The sequence below is a fragment of the Protopterus annectens genome, chromosome 13.part0, assembly GCF_019279795.1.
Source record: "Protopterus annectens isolate FY-2018-M chromosome 13.part0, PAN1.0, whole genome shotgun sequence".
NCBI classification, from domain to species: Eukaryota; Metazoa; Chordata; order Ceratodontiformes; family Protopteridae; genus Protopterus; species Protopterus annectens.
In genome coordinates this window covers 464,731,081-464,754,998 of record NC_056747.1, presented here as the reverse complement: position 1 = coordinate 464,754,998, position 23,918 = coordinate 464,731,081, and the positions used below count along the sequence as shown (strand labels likewise).

At 34.9% G+C, this 23,918-nt stretch overlaps 1 protein-coding gene across 1 annotated transcript in view; it reads right to left on the bottom strand.

Moving 5' to 3' along the window:
* Positions 1–23,918, bottom strand: part of UNC13A (unc-13 homolog A) — a 5,702,976-nt gene that overhangs the window by 1,169,659 nt on the left and 4,509,399 nt on the right. The window contains exon 28 of the mRNA XM_044054109.1: positions 5,092–5,218. Coding sequence (XP_043910044.1) covers positions 5,092–5,218 — 127 coding nt within the window. The remainder of the gene's footprint in view (positions 1–5,091; positions 5,219–23,918) is intronic.

Here is a 23,918-nt window from a genome sequence, read left to right as displayed (position 1 = left end):
TTGATTTCCTTTCTTGCTTGACACTGATATGCTTCTGATAGATTAAGGAAAGAAGTCATCTTAGATTTATTCTCATGTTTCAAACCGTTCTCTACGTTTGGGTATTGTGAGGTCAGCAGAAATGTGTGGAGTCCCACGATTGCAGATATATACATGTAATCAATTTCAAGGAAGCTCATCCCTCTTTCGGAACAGAGAATATATAATCATGGTATGCACTGATTTTTATAAACCACTTGGTGAGCATGAAGCATCCTTTCTGTTTTCCTATCTAATCTATCCAACATGTTTTGGGGCCAGTCAATCACTACAAAACTGTAAGTTAGGGCAGGAAAAGAAAATTGGTTTATAGCATTGATTTTGTTCTTAGGTATCGACGCTGTTTTCAGGATTAAGTATTCTAAAGCATTCCTTACTAAGTTTTATTCACATTTGTTCATGTTTGACTGTTGATCCTTCATCAATTCCCATATATTTATACACTCCCTCTCACTCAAGTTCTTTTATATCACATTCTTATTCCAAACTAACGTTTTCCTGGTGCTGCAGTTTTCCTGCTTTAAAGGTTGCTTTTGCACATTTATCAAGACCAAATAACATTCTTACGTCATCTGAAAATTATTGACAACTGGCAGTTGTACTTTTAGTTCCTCATCTGATGAGCTATACAGTTTTAAATCATCAACAAACAGAATATGAGAAAACTTTAAGAAAGCTTTCTGTGGGTTTGTCATGATATAGAGCAAGAGTAGAGCACGCAAATGTTGCTGGGGTTGGAGAATAGTTCAGGGAGGTGATGTGGATTTGGAGACTAATATATAATGTTAGAAGCATGTTAGACAGAAGGGAGAACATTTTTAGTGACATGATGTAATTCCAGTTCTAGAAGGTAGGGGTAGTGGAATGGCAGCAGGGAGCAGATTGTGAAGCTTTGAAGTGGAGCTAGTGTAGTAATGGGTGGGGTTTTGGTGTTAATTGTATGTAACAGCAAGGAACTCAAATATCTGAAAAGCTAAGAAAACAATCAGTAAATATATCGCTTTGTTTCTGAGAAAGTTTAAATTTACAATAGGTGGGAAATTGCAAAGTTTGTTCCTGTAAGTGACTTTGTAAGGAGTCGTATGGTTGACACTGAATGGACGGCTTTCAGGTGGTTTAAGACTGCAAGAAGGGGATGGGGAAGTAGTGAAATAATATGACTCTAGAGTCTATTTTAGTTGTAGTTTGGGAGATATTGTGGGTAGGAGAAGAGTAGGATTGGGGGAGGTGGTTAGACATGGGGTAGTAAAGAGATAATCATTTTTAACTTCCTGTTAGTTGGGTGAGGGGCAGGTGATGTGCAAATCAGTTAAGAGGTGGAATAGAGTTTTAAGCTTTACTGCAGCTGAATAAACTTTAACATACATTAACTTAGTATAGAGGCCTGTAGAAGCTTGCTGGGGTCCTTTACATGAGGTAATAAGGAGGGAGGTTGGCATAATGGTTAAAGTGTTTACCTTTCAGACACAAGGTGCAGGGTTTGATTCTCACATGGGATTATTGGCTAGGCTTATAATGGCTCACATGGGCAGTTAGCCTAGTACTAGTCTATGAACCTATCTATGAACCTATGAACCTAATGGCTTGTGCTTCAGGCTGTTGTGTATTGTAGCAGGTGGAGGCAGTATGAAAAATACTTGTTCCTTGGCCTATGAAAAGGAGCAATAGAAAAAAGATCATGAGCAGTGTAGTAGGGAGAAGCAGAAAGTAGTAGGGTTGATTAGTAGAAAGGAGAGTGTAGATAATATAGGGAGAGGATTAGGTGGGGTGTTAAGGTAAGCAGGAGAGGGAGGATTACAATATTAGAGCAAAATAAATTCTCAGTATATAGGTCATGTAAACAGGTATATCAAGAAAACACTTTTCAATCCTTACAAAGACATTCTTGGGCCAAGATGAAAATTCTAACAGTTTAGGCATTTGTTCATAGAAGAAACCATACTATGCTGTACATTGTACAGCATAAATCATATCACGTTAGATACTGTGGGCTACTTTAATAGTTGTACAGTCAAGGTAAAAATAGGCACTTAGTAGATAAAGGTTCACTGATGAGCAGAAAATCCTAGTTATTCTCTGCTACAGTTCTAATACCAACAATTTAAAAGCTGAAAAAGGCTATTTGTACTCTGGTATGAATAGCAAAGTTGTAACAGTATGGAACAAGTACCCCAATAATGCTGCAAAGTACAGGTGGGCAAAATAGCTTTAACTGCAACCAGACCTTTCAAAGAAAAACAAACATGTGGCCGTAGTCTTTACTTGTGGATGGCATTCAATAATACTGGTCATCCAGCTTATCCATGAGAAGACATTTCAGCAAAGCATATGACTTCAGTTTTAAACTGAAAAATAGCTTTCAAAACTCAGGTGACTAGATTAACTACAACTGGACATTTCAAGACAGTATATTGTTTTACTTTTAATTCCATAAACAGCTATGAATAAAACTGGACGAGTTTCTTTAAATATGAGTAGACATTAGAAGAAAGCAGTGTTATAGTTAGAAAAAAAACAATGCTAATGTCTGGGTGGCTTCAGAAAAGCCTTGGATGAGGGTCTGAGACGTGTAGTAGCATGTTAACTACAGATGGAAATGGAGCTCAAAAGACAGGAATGCTAAAGTAAAATGAATTACAGTAACAGGGAAGGATAGCACACGCAGACAATGAAATTGCTATAATAAGGCTTTTGCATCTATGGTATATGCTCGTAGTCTTAGAATTGTACACAAACGCCACCAGGAAACGGATAGGAGCATGCACGTTATATAAACAAAGTTATAAGACACAGGTATAGCTTGAATAAGTTACAGAATAATACTGATGTCCATGACTGTTGAGCCCTTTTAAAAATGTCAAGCAAACATTATATACAATGCATTAAAGAAGCAATTAATGTCTAAATGGCTGCATGGTGGAGAATAGCAAGATAAGGTAAATACAATACAAAAGATGACAGCAGATAAATACCTTACTAATGCCCCATGGAGCAAAATGCACATCACCTGGGTCACCATGCTGGGTGGGAGACAGGGAGGTTTGGCCTGGATGTAGAGCAAAAGGGGAAGCAGAAAGGTAGGATGGCTCTTTAAATGGCAGAAAGCATTATGGAAGTGTGGGGGAAGGTACATATGTCTTTTCCTGAATGCACATGAGTTTTAATGGAAGAGTTCTTGAGTAGGAGGGGAGTGAGCCAGGATAAAAGCTAAGAAAACAATCAGAAAGTATATTATTTGAGAGATAGTGTGGGTGGGAGAGGAGTGGGATGGGGGAGGTGGTTAGACATGGGGAAGTAAAGAGATAATTATTTTTAACTTCTGTTAGTTGGGTGCGGGTCAAGTGATGTGCAAATCAGTTAAGAGGTAGAATAGAGTTTTAAGCTTTACTGCAGCTGAATAAACTTTAACATACATTAACTTAGTTTAGAGGCCTGTAGAAGCTTGCTGGTTCATTGTTTCTGTCAAGGCCCATAATCTATAAGCAGACTACAATTGCAGCATCATGTTGTTTCTTCTACATAGTCTCCCATCCATAAGCAAAACATAGGAACTGCTTTTATCCACAAGGTTTGTTTGCAAGATGAGCAATAAGAGCAGGAAACTGTCACCCTCTTACCCTATGACCCTATATAGAAATTCTTCTGATTGCAAAGAAATATTTTGCTTTCAGGGTTTCATATACTGGACAGTACTATGAAGCTACCTTTTCTCCATTTCATGTGATACTGGCACACTGCCTATTTGTTATGCATATGCTATACTGTCTTCACAAATAGACTTTGTAAGGCTGAATGTGTTCTATGCTGGCTCATTGGTGGATCTTCTTAAGAATGTAAGAGACAACTTCTCTAGCAGGAATGAGAGAGTGGTCATAGGTCACCGTCTTTAGATGCTATTCCCTGTGGTGAAACAGCAATAACTTTACTTTTGCAATTCCTTGGACATTTCCTAATACAACCCCAGTAGGTCTTCAGGTTTGTAACATGCCAATGATAAGCCTCTTCTCCCCGTTCTCTGAGGTGTTTCATCCTTAGATGTGCAGTAAGTAATGCATCATCAGCAAATTTTTTTGCTTATACATACTTTTGCAATTCTGCTTTCTGCATCTAGGATTGCCAATGCATACACACAGGCTTGACTTCCTTCCTTTTATTAGATGCACATTTGTCCCTGTTAAAGGATTAAAACTTTATAGTGACTGCCATTTTAGATAAAATGTGTTTGGGGTAGGGGACTCTGGCAATATGTGTAGTGTAACCATTATAACAACATGTTTGTTTCCATGTGATGTGTGCTAACACTGAAGGATGAAAGTCAGGCTGTGCATGAATGCTTCTTTTTTTGTATATGCATATGCCCATCTATTGGTGTACATGTTGGACTGTTGTTTTGCTGCATGATCTGCCACTCATATCCATTATACACTATATAATATAGGATGGATGGACGCTAGACAACAGGTGCTACATTTGGTGCAAAGAAAATGACTTTGCTTGCTACAACAGCTACTGATGGATATCTGCTCTCTGTATAGAGTTCTTGATGTATCAGCACAAGATCTGTGATAATTTGTGATGTGACACTGTGCTACTCAACAATCATTATTAACCCATATGTTCAGTTGTTATGGTATGCCATTATTAATACAAGAGAACAAACTATGAAGATTTTTCTGCACAATGAATTCCTGCTCCCATTTCTCCACACTCACCAGTAAATAAACAATTACTTAAAATGACTCCATGACAAGATATTAACTCTTTTGTGACCAACACACAAAACTGCAATCAAAAAACAGCAATCTCACTTGAATGTAAGTGAGCTTTCAATCAAGTGCGCTTACTCAAGTGAATTTCGACCAAATGTGTTTTTGACCAAACAAAGTAGATCCATATATATATATATATATATATATATGTGTGTGTGTGTGTGTGTGTGTGTGTGTGTGTGTGTGCGTTTATATATATATATATATATATATATATATATATATATATATATATAAAGAGAGAGAGAGAAAAACAGAATTTATGCAAAATTCATTGACTTACGCTGGGTACTCTGGGACTTTGTTCTTGAAAGCTGGCAGCTCTGTTACATATTCATTGTACAACCACTTCACTTTAAAATGCAAATTCATGTAATCTGCACTCTTACATAAACGATGCTTCTCATGCTCTGAGAGAAACACAGAGAGAAAAGAGAGTGAGAAAAACTGAAAAATACATGCAGCATTCTAATAAACTATTTGAAACAGTGTGACAATGTTTATCAGACAGGTTTTGTGCTAGCAAAAATAAGAAGGTTGACTCCTACCAATAGCCTTAATATCTTGAAGTTTTATGTGAACAATAAGACAAAAAAAAATTGGATAAGTTAATACATATGGTCTCATAATCTAAGCACACTGGGTGCCCTAGCTGTATATCACTATTACTGAATGCATACCCACCTCTGCAATGCCAGTCACTCAGAAGGCTGTACACATGCCTTTCATACTAGAAAACTTCAAATCTATGGGTTCTGTCTTCATCAGGGGCATGTCATCATATTCTAGTACTAACAGTGAAGTGCATCATAAATGAGGTACTGAAGTCATAAAGTGCCAAACTTTGGATGCTAAAATTAATTTATGTCTAAGGTGGTTGGTATTATGGGTGGATGCTAAATATCCAATTATATTTATATAATGCAAAGTAATATCCTGGCAGAATTTCCCCAATTATTATAAATAATAATATTCATGTCAAGATTGGGGAAAAAAACAGAATATTCAGTCTCATGAAGTGTTTCCAAATAAATATGCCTACAGACTGGGCTATCTCTCAGTTACCGCTCATATATTCTAGATCTTTGTATTGTAAATAGAGCATACGTTTTATCTCCTTCTCCAGCTCATCTATCTCAACTGGTGGTTTTGGTAAGCATCCCACTAGACCAATGACCCTTGAATGTTAAACTAAAAGCATATACTCTGCTATATGTGAGACAAAAGGTGGGGCAGAGAGACATAATCCTACTAAGGAGAGCACTGCTCTCTAGCTTGTCATGACATATATAGGAAAAGGTGCACATCTACAAACTTCCATGCAGTAAGCAATACATTACACTATGCCTGTTAACTTGCATGGGAAAGGACTGGAGCAGATTATAAAATCTCTTTGCTCACTGCACAAGGATAGCCTGCAGTTCTTGATTTTCTCTCCCTATGTCAAGCTCTGCTAAACCCTGAGGAGCTTAGGGAGCGAATGTATCAATAGGGGGGTGGGGGGGACATGACCCATTAGTGTCAAGCAGATTTAGGAGTCAAAAAGAGAATAAAAAAATAAGTCTCACGCGGTGTACCTGGGATTGATTTTTCATTTGGTGCTTGCATATGTTGAGGTTCTGCTCAAGTCACAATGAGAAGGATAAAAGATCACCTTTGAAAATAAGCATTTGTGTTTAGAAATCTTGCTTAACTTCATAAATATTTAGTAGGCATGGTGTCCAGGAGACCATTAAGTCTATTCAAAATTCCCAACTGCCCCAGGGCTCTAGGGCACTGTCTGGAAAGTGACTTACTCAGATTCATGCGGTAGGTAAAAAGAGATTGGAGGTAATGGACTACAGCAAGTATCTAAGAATATTTTTTGTTGTTTGAGTTTGAAATTTTGCACATGCTGAGGTTGTTTCTCGAGAAATGCATACTGGTCTCTCGATGTCTGCAATTTCAACATTACTGATGTTGACTTTTTTGACAATTGACAATTAATGTGTGTGTGTGTGTGTGTGTGTATATATATATATATATATATATATATATATATATATATATATATATATATATATATGTGTGTGTGTGTGTGTGTGTGTGTATATATATATATATATATATATATATATATATATATATATATATATATTTAATTATATGACAAGCTCTCTCAGGGTAGTCAAGAATCGAAAGACACTCGATGTCAATCAGTGCCAGCATTCTGAACCAAACCCAAACAACGAAAACTATGAAACCAAAGTAATCAAAAATGCAAACAAACCATTTCCTTTTCCAATCACTAAGCTATTTAAACTTTAGACCAGATTTTTGTGAATACTGTGATATTGTTATAGAAGGGTTTTTCATAAGTTAATGTAAAGGATTAGGGTTAGGGGCAGGGATAGGGTTAAGGTTAGCAGGCATGAATAAGGTGACCTTAGGGGCTTCATCTGAATCTGGGGACAACAGATCTCTTCCCCTACTCGTACTTGAGGGCTGACATCCAACTCCCTGAACCAGAAAATAAGTTCTCTTTTCTCATAAGTAAGTGCATTATCTGGCCTTGGAGGATGTGCCAACCTCCCAACCCTTAGCAGCATCTCTTGGAGCATCACCAGAAGGATCAGAAGCAGGAGACAGATGGTCTGAGAACTCTAAAAGGGTCACTGTGGATACATCTCTCAAAAGCCTTGGGAAAGAAAGTGAAGGAGTAGCTGCTTCAGTGTTTTTGGACACATCTTTGGAAGTCTTTCTCTTTTTCAGAGCCAGGGGGTGTCCAGAGTACCAGCACCGGATTACACCCCTGGGTAGGTCAAAGCCTTCAGTCTCTGGTTATCAAGGAAAATACTGAGGAAATGTAAATTACTTCTAATATTTTAGGGGTACAAGAATGACACATACTGTTGGTGTTAACTTCAAGATCCTCCCCTAAGCAAAAAGACAAGCAGTGTGGGCATCTCTGTAAGGAATTTGTTTGCCACACAAACACTACTCCTTTCTCCTAAACATAAGATACTACACCTTTTCCCCACAAAAAAGGAAGGTAAGTCCCCAATGGGGTAATTATCAACCCAAAAGTTCAATGTCAAAGCCAACTGTTAAATAACTAAAGACACAGAGAAGACAACATCTTACTGAAATATTCAACACCAAGACAAGTCAGAGTTTCTACACCTGCATAAATGGTTTTACACTGGCACACTCTTGTGCCTCCTTAGACATATGTAGCATGTGGAAGAAGCCCAAGAGTATTTGTATATGGGCTGGATGTCGGATCCTTGGTAGGCTACCTAAAATACAGCTTTTTGCTACTGCAACAGTGATCTAATAATGAGAATTCATACTTACTATCTAAAAAAATTATTTTCATAATTTCCCTTTAGCCAAGTCTGATGGTTATACATTTAGTTACATCAAAAGGGAGGTCACTACTACTATACCAGGTGTACATTTTTTGAAACCATTGAGAACATCAGCATTTTTGTTGAATAAATCATGTTAACTAGTCTGCAATAACCTGCATATTTGGATATTTTGAGCTCTGTTTCCCCATTAATATGTGAGAAAAAAAGTAAAAAAAAGTAGTGGACTTAGTTCACAGCCCCACTGGAAACCTCTTGTAACTCCCATCAGGGCACACAATGCACTGTTTTGGTTTGTATGACTAGTATTTTACCCATTGAATTATGTATGAATTGTCTGTTTTGCAATTTTTCCCATATGGATTGCTAAAAAATGCCTTAAGAAGATCAAGAAGAACTGTCAATTCTTCATCAAGTGCTACTATCTTTTCATAGAATGATATGATAGTCAGGAGGCAAGATGGTTTCTTAATAGACATGTACTGTTTCATATCCAATGAAGTGGGTCCCCAATATCAATTTGGATTAGGTCTGTTATGCTCCTCTCCAGTATTTTACATAGAATATTGGTCATACTGATAGATCGAAAACTGTTTGCTCTGATGTGACCATTTGTTTGCAAATGGAACAGTCAGCTTCTCAGTACGAGTCAGCAATGTGTCTATCTGCTAATATTTTGTTCAACATTACTGCTAAGACTATAGTTAGGTTGCCCTTAATTCTGTACAGGATACCACTAAGTATATTATCTGAACCTTAGGAATTTCAAAATTTTACTTGTTGTAGCAGGTACCATATCTGTAAATAAGGGACACCTTATATTGTTTCTATGACACCGGTACCTTTAGAGCTCATGAAATTAGTATTACTTTAGTTATTGATGTTAATCAAGAGTGCCTTTCTTAGCACAAATAATGTACCCAGAAGTGCCCCTGCAATTCATACAGGGTAACATGTATTGGTAGCATGTTTAAGTAAGATTGCAAATTCCTCTTTGTTAGTGTTGTTGCTCCTTCTTATACTGGAACTGGCTGAGGATCTTTCTTCCATATTGCTCTCATTTCTATTTGCAGATTCTGGTATTTTATGACTTTGTGTCTCTCAGTGAGCAAGACACTATAATCACTGGGTGTAATAATTTCAAATGATCAATGTTACTTGTGTCTTTTTTCTTTGACTTTTATATCTGGATTTCTTGCATCTATTTTCTTAAATGTTGGTATTCAGTGACCCCATGTGATCCAGATTTCATCATTGTTTATAATGTTTTGTGGTTCAGATTTCCAATGCTTCTCAGCTACTTCCATATCGTAGTTTTGCACAATCCCCTGGCTAGAGTCAATGCACCATGTGTACTCATGAAAACATTACAGCTTTATTTTACCAAATCAGATAACTGTGATCTGCCTCTATATCCTCTATATCCCTTTCCTTAACTACCTTCTTACACCTGTACTCCCCTCTACCTTTCTAAAGCTTGTATCATCTATCTCCCCTTCTTAACCTACTCCTTTATACCTGTGCTTTGCCTACCTTTTTCGACCTCATTTCTTTCTTTGCAAAATACTCAGGTCTGTCTCTTCTCGAGTGTATACTAAAATGTAATGAAGGCATACATTCTCCACTAAGTATTATATATTGTTCATTGAAATGTTATAAAATGCATCTGTGGTTTTGTATATAGTAATAACCACAATACTGCAAAAGGAAACTATTGTGTTGTTCTTATTCACAACTTGGATAAATGCAACTATTATTCTGAATACTGTCATGCTGCAAAAGACAGCTAATATTTTATTCTCCTTAACTAGTGTACCTAGCAATGAATTTGTGCTCATCCTTATTCCTGTATAATTCTGTTCTTGAAAATTGGATGCATATTTAAATCATGTAAAAGTAATTTCTTTCCATTGTTGCTGAAATGGAGCTTTTCTGTCTGGACCTCTGCTGAAAAGGGGCTTCTTGCCCAGACAGACTTCCCCAGAAAACAAATGTCAATAAATAAATAAATAAAAATCCAATACAATACTCATGCCATATTATTGTGCCTTTCAGCATACGTATAACCTCATTCATAAGTGTATCACGTGCAGCAATGAGATGATACTAGAATTAAAATTCAAATTAATGTAAAAAAAAAAAAAACAAATGTCATATTTCAAGGGTCCAGCATTTTTACTGGATATATCTGTGGACAGCCACTCAATTAGAGATATTATTAGTAGGAACTGGAGACTTTTAGAAGGAAATTAAGAAGTGCCAAAAGCTATTGGCAAAGAACCAATATTTGTTTATAACAGAAATACTTGATTTAAGAACATGTTGGAGAGTGATAAAACAGATTTAAGTTTGCTCTGCACTGTTAAAAATAAAGGAACGCACACCTGTGGAACCTGTAAAATTTGCAGGTTCATTTATCTAAGCCCATTTGTTTATACATAAGATCTTAATTACATCATTCATATTGTTGGAAGATCACATGCAAGTCAACAGGAATTGTTTATTATTTATTTGACATTTGTTGACCGGGTTAGTCTGACTGAGCCGAAGCCCTTTTTCAGCGGAGGCTCGGGGAAAAAATCTCCACAAGTAAGTATAATCAAGTACAATGTGAACAGTATAACATGAATACTCAAAAATAATAAAAGAAAATCATATATAATACATGGTAACATCTCAAAGCATTTACAATCAATATTATAAATGTTCTCCAGTATAATAATTAAAGAGAGTGAGACCCGAGTTCAGTTAATAATTACCCCTCGGGGGTTGCGCATTGATAAGTTACCAGCAACGCCTTTTAGTGAGGATGAGTCTGATTTATTCAATGAGTGGAAGAAAGTTTCCCTTTCATGTACTGTTGGCTGGCTTAACATTTTGATCAAGCGTAATGCGAGATCACAAGAAAAAGTTAAAAAAGAAATCATGTCATTGCAAGAGAGCTTGATGTCTGAGCCGAATTATGGAACGCAAATGCTGGTGATTAATGACAAAATACAGAAACTTGAGAATGACATTGTATCCAGAAAAAGAAACAAGCTTGTTCGTGACCTTAAAGATTACGAGACAGGCATTTTGTTTAATTGGCAGCGTGAAGGCACGAGTAACACACGTAACAAATCAAGGGGTAGGAGTTGGAGCAGCGGCTCTAAATGGAGAGGTGCGTCAGCTTCATCAGTGTCTTCCGGAGAGGGGAATTCGACTAAGAATGTTTCCTTTGCAAGGACTGTTACACACAGTAGAGTTCCTGATAGAGAAAATCAACTTGCTAATGATGACCATTCTGATACTAACGTGAATTTTCGAAATGATACAGCCAACGGTGGAAACAGGAGAAACGGAAGAAAAGGGCGGGACAGATTCAAATGAAGGTCTGTCTGAATTGACTGCACAAACACAGTGCTTAAAATGCATTAATTTGTCTAGTTTGTCTATTAATGACAATATGCTCAGGGTTTTGGATAAGGGCAGCAAGTTTGTACCTACTTTTTTCCCTTCTTTAGCTGACATCTATTTTGAGGTCAGAAGTTTTGTTAGAAAACTGTTATTAAGGGTATTTTTTGCAAAATTTAATGAAACAAGTATGCCTGAATTGTGCAATGATGAGCAAGAAATCTCTAGTGAGTCCGATTTGGATGACAGTTTGTTAAATCTTTCAGTGTACAACTATGAATGGGATGAAAGTAACATCAGTGATGAACACATCTCCTCTATAGATAATATTAACTCTATTAGGAATAATGATGATGTTTCCTTTTACACTGGTTATGGTAAATTACCCCTTCCTATTTTGAAACATGCTGATAAAAAATTTCCACATTTCAAAAGGTTCTTTTTAAAGAATTAGAACTTTCCTTTTTGAAGTTTTGTAGAGAAAAAAGGCAATATAATTTATGTAAGGATGAATGGTATGCCTTAAAAGAATTAAAGAAATGTAAGAAGGATTATATATTTAAATGTGCCGATAAAGGCAGAAACTGGGTAGTCATGGACAAAATAAACTATTGTTCTATGGTGGGGAAATTGTTATCTAATTCTGATGAATATAAGAGACTGGAGAATGATCCTACTCTGACATATAACAGTGAATTGTTATTCATTTTGGAGAAAGGTGAACGTTTGGGGTTTTTGTCACAGAATGATGTTAAAAAATTGTATATTCGTCAGCCTACTGTGCCTATTTTTTATGCCTTACCCAAAGTTCACAAAAATCTGTCAGAACCACCCGGTAGACCCATTATATCTGGGATTGGTTCTTTTCTTGAAAATGTTAATTTGTTATTGGATTTCAGTTGAAGGATTATTTGAAGAGGGTAGTGGCTCATATTAAGGACACACAGGATTTAATTAACCATGTTTCTGGTTTAGAATGGAAACATGAATATTATTGGGTCACCATTGACATTAAATCCCTTTATACTAATATTGATAAGCAGTGGGGACTTGAATCTGTTCAACATATGCTGGGTGAAGGTCCTAAAACCTCTTTTTTGATTTATTTGTTGGAATTTTGTCTCACACACAGTTACTTTTGTTTCAATAATGAATTCTTCTTACAAATTAAAGGCACTGCAATGGGTGCGGCATATGCGCCATCATATGCCATCATTTATATGGATTTTTTTGAGAGAAAGTTCATATATTCGAGTGATTTTTTCAAAAATAATGTGATTATGTATAAGCGATACATAGATGATTTAATTTTCATCTGTAAAGGGGAAATTTGCGAATTTTTAGATTTTTTCATTATATTGAATGATAATGAACATAAATTACAATTTTCCTATGAGTTCAACAGGAGTGAGATCAATTTTCTTGATTTAACTCTTTTTGAAATGGATAATAAAATACACTTCAGACCTTATAGGAAACAAACATCAGTCAATATGTTTTTACATTCTACCAGTATGCATCCCCAGCATCTGATCAATGCTTTGCCTTCAGGAGAGTTCCAAAGAATTCGTAGTCATACAAGTGTTACAGAAGAGCTGGATAAGGAATTGAATTTAGTACTATCCAGGTTGTTGGAAAGGGGATATGATTATGATCACCTATTACGATGTCATGATGGACAGGCAACTGAGTATACTAAAGTTTTGGGTCAAGTAGAAAATACCAAACATTTAGTTGTTAATAATGTTGCTAAGAAAACTGATGTTGAGAAAGTGTTTTTTGTAATGAAATTTACCCCTTTTCATAAAATAATGACTTCTACTATTAAAAAAAATGTTGGTATTTAATTTGTCAGGATGAAGTAATTGGCAAGTTATTTCCCAATACTATTAATTTCTATTTTAAAAGGGGAAAGAATTTAAAAGAAATTTTGAATTTCAACTTTAATTCCAGTCAAAGGGGTTACACATTTTCTAGTAGAACTGGCACCTTTGCATGTGGATCTTGTAGTGTTTGTTCCAGGGTTTTGAATGTAGATAGGTTTAATAACATCAAACATAATCATAGGGAATATTTTAACTGCAGGTCCACATGTGTAGTGTACATTTTGGGGTGTTCTTGTTTCAATGTTTGGTATGTTGGACAAACCAAAAGAATGGTTAAAATCAGGGTGCTTGAACATCTTAAAGATATAAGAAATGCCAACCTTTCCAGTCCTGTGGCTAAGCATTTTATTGATCATCATGGGGGTGTGGTGATAGTTTAACATTCAATGTATTAGGAAAACCTTTCATTTCTAGAGGAGATGATGTTGTAGGTAAACTTTTGGAACTAGAAACTAGAATGATTATTAAATTCAACACTCTGAAGCCTTATGGGTTGAATCATGAACTGGCTTTATAATATATTTAAATATTAAGTGTATCTATTTATATATTTATGTTATTTATTTATAATGTTTAGATTTATTTATTTATGTATAATAATAACATTTATTTCGATTATCATAGGTTGTTGAAATCATTGTTGGATTTAATTGTTTTTAAGTGAAGTTTGCTTAAAACACTTTAAAATACTTTAAAAGTATGTATTTATTCTGTTTAAGAGATCACTTTAAGGTGAAATTTATTTGTTAATGGAGATTGCATCACTTGATTAATTGAATAATTGATGTTTAAATTGTATATAAGGTTGATGCTGAACTTTATTGAACTGTGATCCTTTGAAGGCGAATTGCCGAGGTACCAGATCGTTCATTAAACTTTTCCAGTGGAAGAAGCTAATCTGTGTGTATTTTTCGCTTTATGGTTCATTCGTATGTTGCAGCCGAGTTCAGTTAATAGCTGCTTTGCTAGTACAGTATTAGTGTAGTCAAGACCTAGTTTTGCCAAGGCTGATACACAGTAAAGGGAGAAGAAACGAGAAGGAAAAGGTTAGGAGAGAAAGAGATGAATGGAGGGGGGAAGTTGGTCAAGGAGGGATATGTTTGTGTTCTGGATGCCAGGCATACTAACTGGAATGATAGCACTCAGCCTGGAAAAAAGAATCAAAGAACACCTATATTCCATAAATGTTAAGGATACTAACAATGCTTTATGTAAGCATACTATTTCTTGTGAAAACTATAAGAAATGTTATTTTTTGCAATACAACAGGTTCCATATGATATGAGAGATGGAAATTATAAAAATAAATTGGAAAGTATTAAAACTAAATGGCAAGTCAGGTTAGTACAGATATATTCCCTGGATTAAATGAAAACTATAAATATCAAATATTTTTAAAGGACCAGAGGTTAAAAGTTAAATAATGTTAGGTGTTTTTAATACATGCTCAAATAGGTGGTTATTTTTAGTTAGTTGCATGTAATAATCTTGTCATTTTTTTTTTCATTGATGTTTTTCCTTGCTGTTTTTTTAAATCCTTTTGATGAAGTATTCAATTAATGTTAATTAAAATTGCTTGGTGTGTCTTTTAAACTCAGTGTTTTTAACATGGTTATCTGTTTTCTGAAGAAATCATTTTTGATAAAAGCATATTAAACCATTTTTTAATGCTAAAGACAGTGTTTTTCTTTGCGCTATATCCTTTGTCTTAGTGGTTTTGGCTTTGAGTTTACATATATATATATATATATATATATATATATATATATATATATATATATATATATATATAGTACCACTGGTCATCCACTCTTGTTTTTTAGCTAAGCAACAATGTAACCTTAGACTTCTTATTTTCATGTTATACTTCCTTCAAACCAAGGCATACACAGCTTTGGCATGCACTGTTTTTTTATATATCATTTAACAATTCTAAAGCTTTTTTTTTTCTTGTTTTCTTGTCTAACTGATTCAGTGCTGTTGGGGCCACAAAGCTGTAAGTTAGAACAGGAAGAACAAACTGATGTGTATGTGTGTGTGTGTGTGTGTGTGTGTGTGTGTGTGTGTGTGTATGTATATATATATATATATATATATATATATATATATATATATATATATATATATCAGAATTATTTCTTAGATGTCAAGAGCATTTTCAGTCTTATCTTTAATCTTTTGATATATTCCTAAGCTTTGTTCTCATTTATTTATGATTTATTTCTGACCCTTTATGTACTCCCAAATATATATAGAACGCTATTAAGTTTCCTTTGTATCATATCCACATCAGCTTGATATTTTCTTGGTGCTGCAGCTTTTCATTTATAAATGTTGATTTTGCACATTTTACACATCTATCAAGACCAAATGTCTTTCTTATATCATCTGAGAAATGTTTAACCATTTCTAGTTGTTCTTTTGGATCTTCATCTGATGAACTATACAATTTTAAATCATCCAGAAAAAGCAGATGAGATATTTTTAACCAAGTTTGATTTCTGGAAGTTAAGCTGTAACCATTGCCTTAACTATTATGTAAACAGCGTGGCGATATTTTACTTGAGGGCCTCACCAGTTCGTTTCGCGCAAAAGTGGGCGTGTTGCGAATTGAGTGCCAACTCGGTCTGCATATGTAATTAGCCTTCACGTAATCGTGCCTGCATACATGCTGTGAGAATATTAACATAAATTAAATGTACATACTACTTCCAAAACACAAAAAGGTTAATGCACTATAAACCCTTACTATAGACGATAGAAGCAGAAATATAAAGTGAATATTTCAAGCCACATCCAGCAAGATGGGCAAACGATAGCACTAGATGGATACAATATGAAATATTTTTTTTTGCTGCTTTTTGCTGTTTGCCCATCCAGCTGGATGTCACTAGAAATACTCACTTTATGTTTATTTTATTTTTTATAATTTAGTTTTAGGGGCTTTTCGGTGGTTACTGGAATTCGAAGCACCAAGCAATGAAGTATTTGGGATAACGTCCAAGAAACTGGATAAGCGATATAACAGTCAGTTACGCTGCACAAACTTATTTTTGAAACAAGAGGGGGTGTGAATATTTACAAAATGTGCAGGTAACATTTTAAACTAATGCTAGAGAACTACTATATTGCTGTCTATATAAATTGCCAATTCTCGGGGTTGGTATTACGGTTGAAGTATTGACTTCACAAACACAAGGTATAGTGTTTGACTTTGAAAAGGGGAATTAACTAGACATAAATTGTCCCACATGGGCAGCTACCTAGTACTTACCTTTAAGAATAATTTCAAGAAACTATTTTCACAAAACACACCTTTCTTCTCCACAAAGAAGCTTCTCGTTTAAATTTAAATACCCTAGACTGCAAGATTTTCCTAGCTAATGGGTGCAAAAACAGCATACAAGCTGAAAACTTTTGTTTTACAAGTTTTGTAATTCAACAGATATTGCCGTTTGAGAAGGTAAGTACAAAATGTAATATTGTAATATTGGGAATTACATTTTAGTGTTTTATTTATTGCTATATTACACGTCAGTGCACTTGTGTTCTTTTTTTGACATGCGATGGTACATTCGGAGGGAATGCATATTCATGCATGATATATCACGGGGGTAGGTTTTGGGTGGGGCTTGCTACTGTGCATCTGGTGAGGCCCTCAAGTAAAATATCCCCAACAGCGTAATGGGTTAAGGACAAGACAAAACATCTGTGGACACAATGAAGCCTCCCAGAATATCCATCTCTGAATTTTTAACCATGAGGTAATAATTTGCCCTTTGTCATGGCTTAACTGCAAAGTGACTTGCCACTGTTTCATAGCACTGTAATGTAATTTATCAGCTTAGAGTGTATCTTATACACCTGTAAGCATTCCATTGTCCTTGAATGTGTGAAGCTATATTATACTTAAGATTCTTCCACATTTTTGCAGCTCTCTATTATAGCTTTGTTTTACAATAGAAAATCCTTTGTTACATATGATTTTCATTTATTGCATTTTTGTTATATTGACATTATTGATTGTTAGAAGGCAGGTTATTGGTTTATAGTTCTTAGAATGACTAGCAGTTTCCTTGTTAAGAATGAGTACTGCTTTTCCTGTTAACCAGGTTGGCATTTGCTTAGTATATGCATATAAGTAATTTTGTAACTCACAGCTAAATCTCTGTGTAAAGTTGTTAAAACCTTTAATCAGAAATTAGGTACTGCAGCTGGACCCAGGGTTTTCCAGTAAGGATCTTTTCTTAATTTTGTCTCACATTCTCTGGCTGTTACTTCATCCCATTTTATATCCTCTATATTAGAGCTCCTTACTTTTTCTTTTATTCTTCTATCCATTCTGCAGCTTTGTTATGACAACAGGGCCTTCATAGATGTTTCTTCAAAATGTACCTGTTTCTTCTTTTTTTGTTGTTTTCTACTGCTTTTTGTTTTGTTTCCCAATTCTCTATAAAACCTTTGAAGATCATTAATGAATTATTTTGTACATTTTCTTTACATCTGCATACTTTCTAAACTTTTCTGCTTGTGCTGATATCTTTAATTTATTACTGAAATAGTTTATGATAAATCCCAGTCTGTTTTGATAATGTTTGTTGTTTTTACCACTTCTATCTTTTTAAGAGACTTTAATTATCTGTTCCTTGTTTTGTTTTCTTCTAACAGTGATAATTTTTGTCTTAGGTGCTTTATAAATTTCTCTATTTAATGCTTCCATGGTAGCCTTCTACTTGCTCCCTTCCTTTCATTTGTTACTCTGCATTCTTTTGTAACAATTTATCTAATATCAGTTTAGCTGCACATTACTATATTCTGTTTATTTATGTCATATCAGATGCACTTCCATTAACAGTCCTGACTGATGGAACCTAATTTCAGCTCTCCCAGGGTAAAAACAGAAACTCAGAAGAGACAGCCAGTAACTCATAATTTTGGGTAAATTTCAGTAACTGGTGAGTAAGTACACTGTCTGGATGCCAGCAAAAAAGAAATTCACAGAACCTAAAAGAAAATAAATTACAAAAAGGGTGGAAAAACACTTGACTGTGAAAAATTCTGCAGCTGTTAAGCAGAAAGCAGTGTGGGCTCTACCTTTGGTGTAAGACATGAATTCCAGTAACCTTGAGGAAAAAAAGTCAACTGAACTCAGAGCTTATTAAAATAAATGAAACACTGATGGAGTACATCAACTCAAATAACAAAAGGCTGGAAAAATGGAAGAAGCTTTAAACAGATATTCAGATGAGGTGATAAAACTGCAAAGTCAGAGGTTGAAATGAACAAAAAGGCTGACAATATAAGACTGCTCAAGAAGAGCTGTTTCAAAACAATAATATAATTAGATGACACAGCACATAGGGAAAACTTGAGATTTTCTGCTGTACCAGAGAAGATGGAAGGAACAGACTGCATTAATTTTATGAAAGCACAAATAAGCAACTGGACTGGTATTCCACAGCAGGAATTGTTAATTGAAAGGGCACAATGTGTGTATGCTCAAAACCTGGCCATGAGAAATCAACTTAGACCTTTAATAGTTAAGATACAATCTTACAAGCCAAAGAAGTTGATTGACAAAACTGTGGCAAAAGACAAAAAACTAAAAGCTGGAGACAGCACAGTGTATGTGGAAAATTATCACTAACTGTACACCGGACAGAAGAGGAGTACATTTATTCCAGGAATCAGGGAATGTTGAGAAGCAGGCATGAGATTCAAACTGCTTTACTCAGCTATCTTCAAAATATTCAATTCTGGAAGGACAAAGTCATTTTTTGATACATAACATGCTAAGGAGGAAATACAAAAGTATGTCCAACTAAATGTGAGCTGTGAAACAGAAGGAAATTCTGCTTCTTGTTCTTTTGGTAATAAAAACCACAGAGAGACTGTGCCAGTGAAACCTTTTCTAATTTTTTTTAATGTAAAGTTCTTGAGAGACAGAAAAAAGCATACAAGCTGACTAGAAGAACCAAGAGTACATTGGAATGGAAGCAGAGGCTGAATTTGGGAGATGAAGATAAACAGGAATAAAACAAGCAACTCAAAAAATGACAAATAAATGTGCCATTGCAAAGCATTAGTTATATTTGTGAAATATGACAGAACAAGAAAACCTGGAAATATTGGACTTTTTTACTTTGTTAAGCTTGTAGGGGACTCTAAAGCATATGCCCTACTTCGTATCATTAATGTTTGGAGGAACACTTATGGGAGGGGAAGAGGAAGTAAAACAAAATATTTTTAACAGTAATATCTTTATAGTGCATGTGATAATCTGCATGCTATAAATAAAATTTTCACTGTTAATTTCAAGTGCAATGGGACTAAAGTAAACAGGTACCCCTGTTTTTTTCTTTTCTCTTTCTCCTTGTTTTGTATTAAGAAATGTAGGCACTGCAATGCAAAAAAGAAAAATAAGTCTAGTCAAAAGAGTATGATACAAGAAAAACTGATGTGCTTTTTCTCATTCTTGCATAAGGGAATCACTGGATTAAGGCCCTTGGCTTGATCTAGCAGCAACGTTTTAGAAAAAGCAAATAAAAAAGATCACTGAATATAATAAAGCTTTCCTCTAGTAAATAAATGCTTGCAAAAGCAGCTCTGTATCTGATTCTCATGTCTCCATGGAGACAATCTGATGAAGAGCAATAACACAAAATACTTCTTTCTTTCAATGGCTAGGAGATAAGGTTTTTTGAAAGCATTCACATCTTCCCATTCTGGGGGAGTAATAAAGATAAGAGAAAACCAGGCAGCACTTAGTAGAAGCACAGGTTGTAATTGTTCTAACCAGGAGGGTAAAACCTCCTTATTTCAAGATGTACTTAGTTGTATATGTTAGTATTAAGTTAACAGGTTTTAGGGGTGTATTGGGGATGTATTTGTTTTATGTCTGAGGACTTTAAATGAAACAGAAATGTTTGTAAGATGTGACATAGGCTCAAAAGGATATGACAAGAAACAGCTGTATAAAAGATGAACCTGCCAAATATTAGTGTCTGCATGTAGTACAAAAGGTGGAAATAGATACTTAATAAAAAGCTGTTACAAATAAAAGGTGGGAATAACAAAGTTTTAATATAATGAAGCTTTCTATATCATCTTTAAATGTTAATGGTATCACAGTCATATGCAAAAAAGAAAGAGTAGTGAACTATATTAAAAACGTGAAATGTAAATAGTTATGCTACAGGAGGCACACTTGGAAAAAAATGAACATATGAATTTGATAAAGAAATGTTTTTAGAATGGTTACTGAGTGGAATACCTGGGACAATGGAAAAAGAGGAGTATTTATATTAATTGCAATACAAGCTCCAATAGTGATAGAATAGGATAAAAAAAGATAATAATTGGAGATTTGTAGTACTAAGGGGCTACTGGCAAGGGAGGAAGATTACACTGGCATGTATTTATATTCCACCTAAAACTGCCATAACAGAGCTTAAGAAAATTCTGGGAGAGATAATCAGTTTTGAACAGGGAATATTACTTATAGGTGGGGACTGGAATTTGATTTGCAGCAGTGAAGATGTGTCTGGGGGGCCCAAAAGGGAAATATAACAAAGGAGGGTGCCTTTGTTTTTAAACACCTTTATTGAATTATCACTTGTGACATAGGCAAATTTACATTTATATAAAAGTAATCAAATTGCATTAATGAATTCACATTTACAAGCATTATACTTCACATATATTGCTATATGTCCTATAACCTAAGCAACATTACATAAATTATTCAATTCCTGCATTTTTCTTTTAAACACGAAAATTTTTATTAAACCATCACTTACAACATAGCCAATCTTACAGTTATATAAATGAAAACAAACCACATTGACACAATCCTAATTGCAAGCATTTTACATCACAAACCACACTGACACTCCCAATTGTAAACATTATACATCACTTATAATCTACCCAATCATTTTCAGTCAAACATTACATAGCTCATTTAAGTCCTGCCTTTGTTTAAACCTTATTCCTCCCCTGTATGTATCGTTCCCACAATTCTCATTTTTTCCTATGTAGTTTGCTCCTACCCTTTTCTAAAGATCTCAGTCCCAGTTGTTTTATCTCTGTTGCTATATTCACTACTTCTTGTATAGTTGGTTTAGATTTTGATGTCTATTTTCTATTAACTGCTTTTTTGGCAGCCACCATAATTAGACACAGCAAGGCCTTACAATGTCTAAGCAATTCCAATTCTGTATCATAGCTTGGAAAAAATCACCTCTCTCGTCACACCAATCTACCCACCCAGAATCTCCGGTAATGCATCCTGCATGGAATCCATAAAGTCCTTGAACTCACCAGACTCCCAAAAAATATGTTCCCAATTCCTAGGTTCATAGGTGTTTACTAGGCTAATGAATGCAGGGGCCTTTTTAAGCCTAGCCATGCATCCCAAATCTTTGACAAGTTCTGATACCCTTGATAAGTGTAAGCATGGGCCTGGAAGATTAACCATTTACAGGTTACCTGTGTCCATTATAGACATAGGTGCCAAACCAAGGGTGAATTTCTGGTTTCCCATCCAATTGTCCAAGTTGCACTTGAATTGGGTTTGGGAGGAACTCTGCTTCACATGAATAGGGAGCCTGTTTCACAAACGGGGTAGTCTCTGGAATACATACCTATCTCTCCAGCAGGTTCTATTTATATCACAGGCAAGGTTTAAGTCTTAGCTCTTTCTTCCCCCAACATTTGCTGTCTACCTGAGGAAAAAATCTCTGGAGTCTACTTGGAGTATAAAAATATCTATGCAAACATTTCCAAGTAAAAATCCTAAATCTTCTAGATTTTGTTGCATACTTGGAAGACATACATATATCCTTCCATTGTTGTGAATTGCTTATCCAATCTCTCTTCCCAATCCTTTCAAACCTCTTTTGATTAATTCTTATAGTTATCATGCAATATTTTATATCTTCTATTAATTATTCTTTTTTAAATGTAGTAGAAAACAGGCAAAACAGCAAACTTTTACATCCAAGAAGTAACTGCAAAACTTTTCTTTTCAGCTCAGCTTTAATTACACAAGCACTTTCACAAATAGCTTCATCAGGTGCATTGAACTAACTGGTTAAAGCACCCTTATATACACAAATCAAAACATGTGACAGAAATTCTTAAAGTAAAAGATTCAAAAAATACATATATAAAAATCCATCAAAAGTATTAAAATATTATCTGAAATGTATAGTATAATACTATACAAAATACCCAACATATAAAATATAAAATCATTTATGTAGAGGTCTTTTTTGGGACTTTTGATGGATTTTTATATATGTATTTTTTATGTATCTTTTACTTTAAGAATTTCTGTCACATGTTTTGATTTGTGTATATAAGGGTGCTTTAACCACTTAGTTCAATGCACCTGATGAAGCTATTTGTGAAAGCGCTTGTGTAATTAAAGCTGAGCTGAAAAGAAAATGTTTGCAGTTACTTCTTGGATGTAAAAGTTTGCTGTTTTGCCTGTTTTCTACTACAATTATTATCCTGGAGCCATACCTTTGCGTTGTTGGACTACAGTTTATTTCTACTTTGTTTGCAAAGGTTTTAGTTGTTTGTTTGGTGAGTTTTTTGCTGCTTTTTTCGAAATTCTTTTTTAAATGGCAGCTTCTGTTCTAGATTCTACTAAAAACTCTACCAGTGCTGGTCTTTTGTTTAGGACCCCCGTATTTCTTTCTCTTTGCCTGTACTCTGATATCAATCCTTGGTAGGGAAGGCAATCTCTAAACTGCAGCCCAAGTAAATTATTGTCGTCTTCCCATTCTAACATTTTTCCCTCTCTAGTTCTTTGCTCCTAATACCATGGTTCATTTGCCAGTTTTCTCCAATAAATTCCAGTCCCCTCTTACCTACTGTCTATATCCCTAATTACAGTGATCCTTATCAGCAGAATCTCTTTTCTCCATTCTTGTGTTGGCTTAGTTCTTAGGATACTTTCTTTTACTTTACAAATATTAATATTCTATATTATTATTGTTATTCTCCTTAAAGGCCTGCATTCAAAATCCCAGTCTCTACTCGTTTCTTGAGCTTCCCCCTGTTTCTTCATCATCCTTTTCCACTTTGAATTATCTCTTGTGCTATGTATAAGGGCCTTAACTGTGTAGCTCTGAAAATACCCTTTCAAACTGGGTAATCCCAATCTGCCCTGTTCTACTAGAAGAATCAGTTTATACCGCTTGACTCTAGCCATCATCCCCTCCCAGATAATGTCCTTTAGCTCTTTATTAATTGCTATCCACAACTTCTCCTCTAATTGATAAAATATGCCAAACCTGTGTAAAAGACTAATGTGACTAAAAACATTTTAACTGCTTTTACCTTACTATCCATATCCATATAACAAAGCTTCCATTTTCTCAGTTTTGCATTATCTTTTGTTTAGTCTCTTCCTATATATCCTTAACTGCCACACCAGAATCATTTTAATATGTACTCCTAAATATTTAATT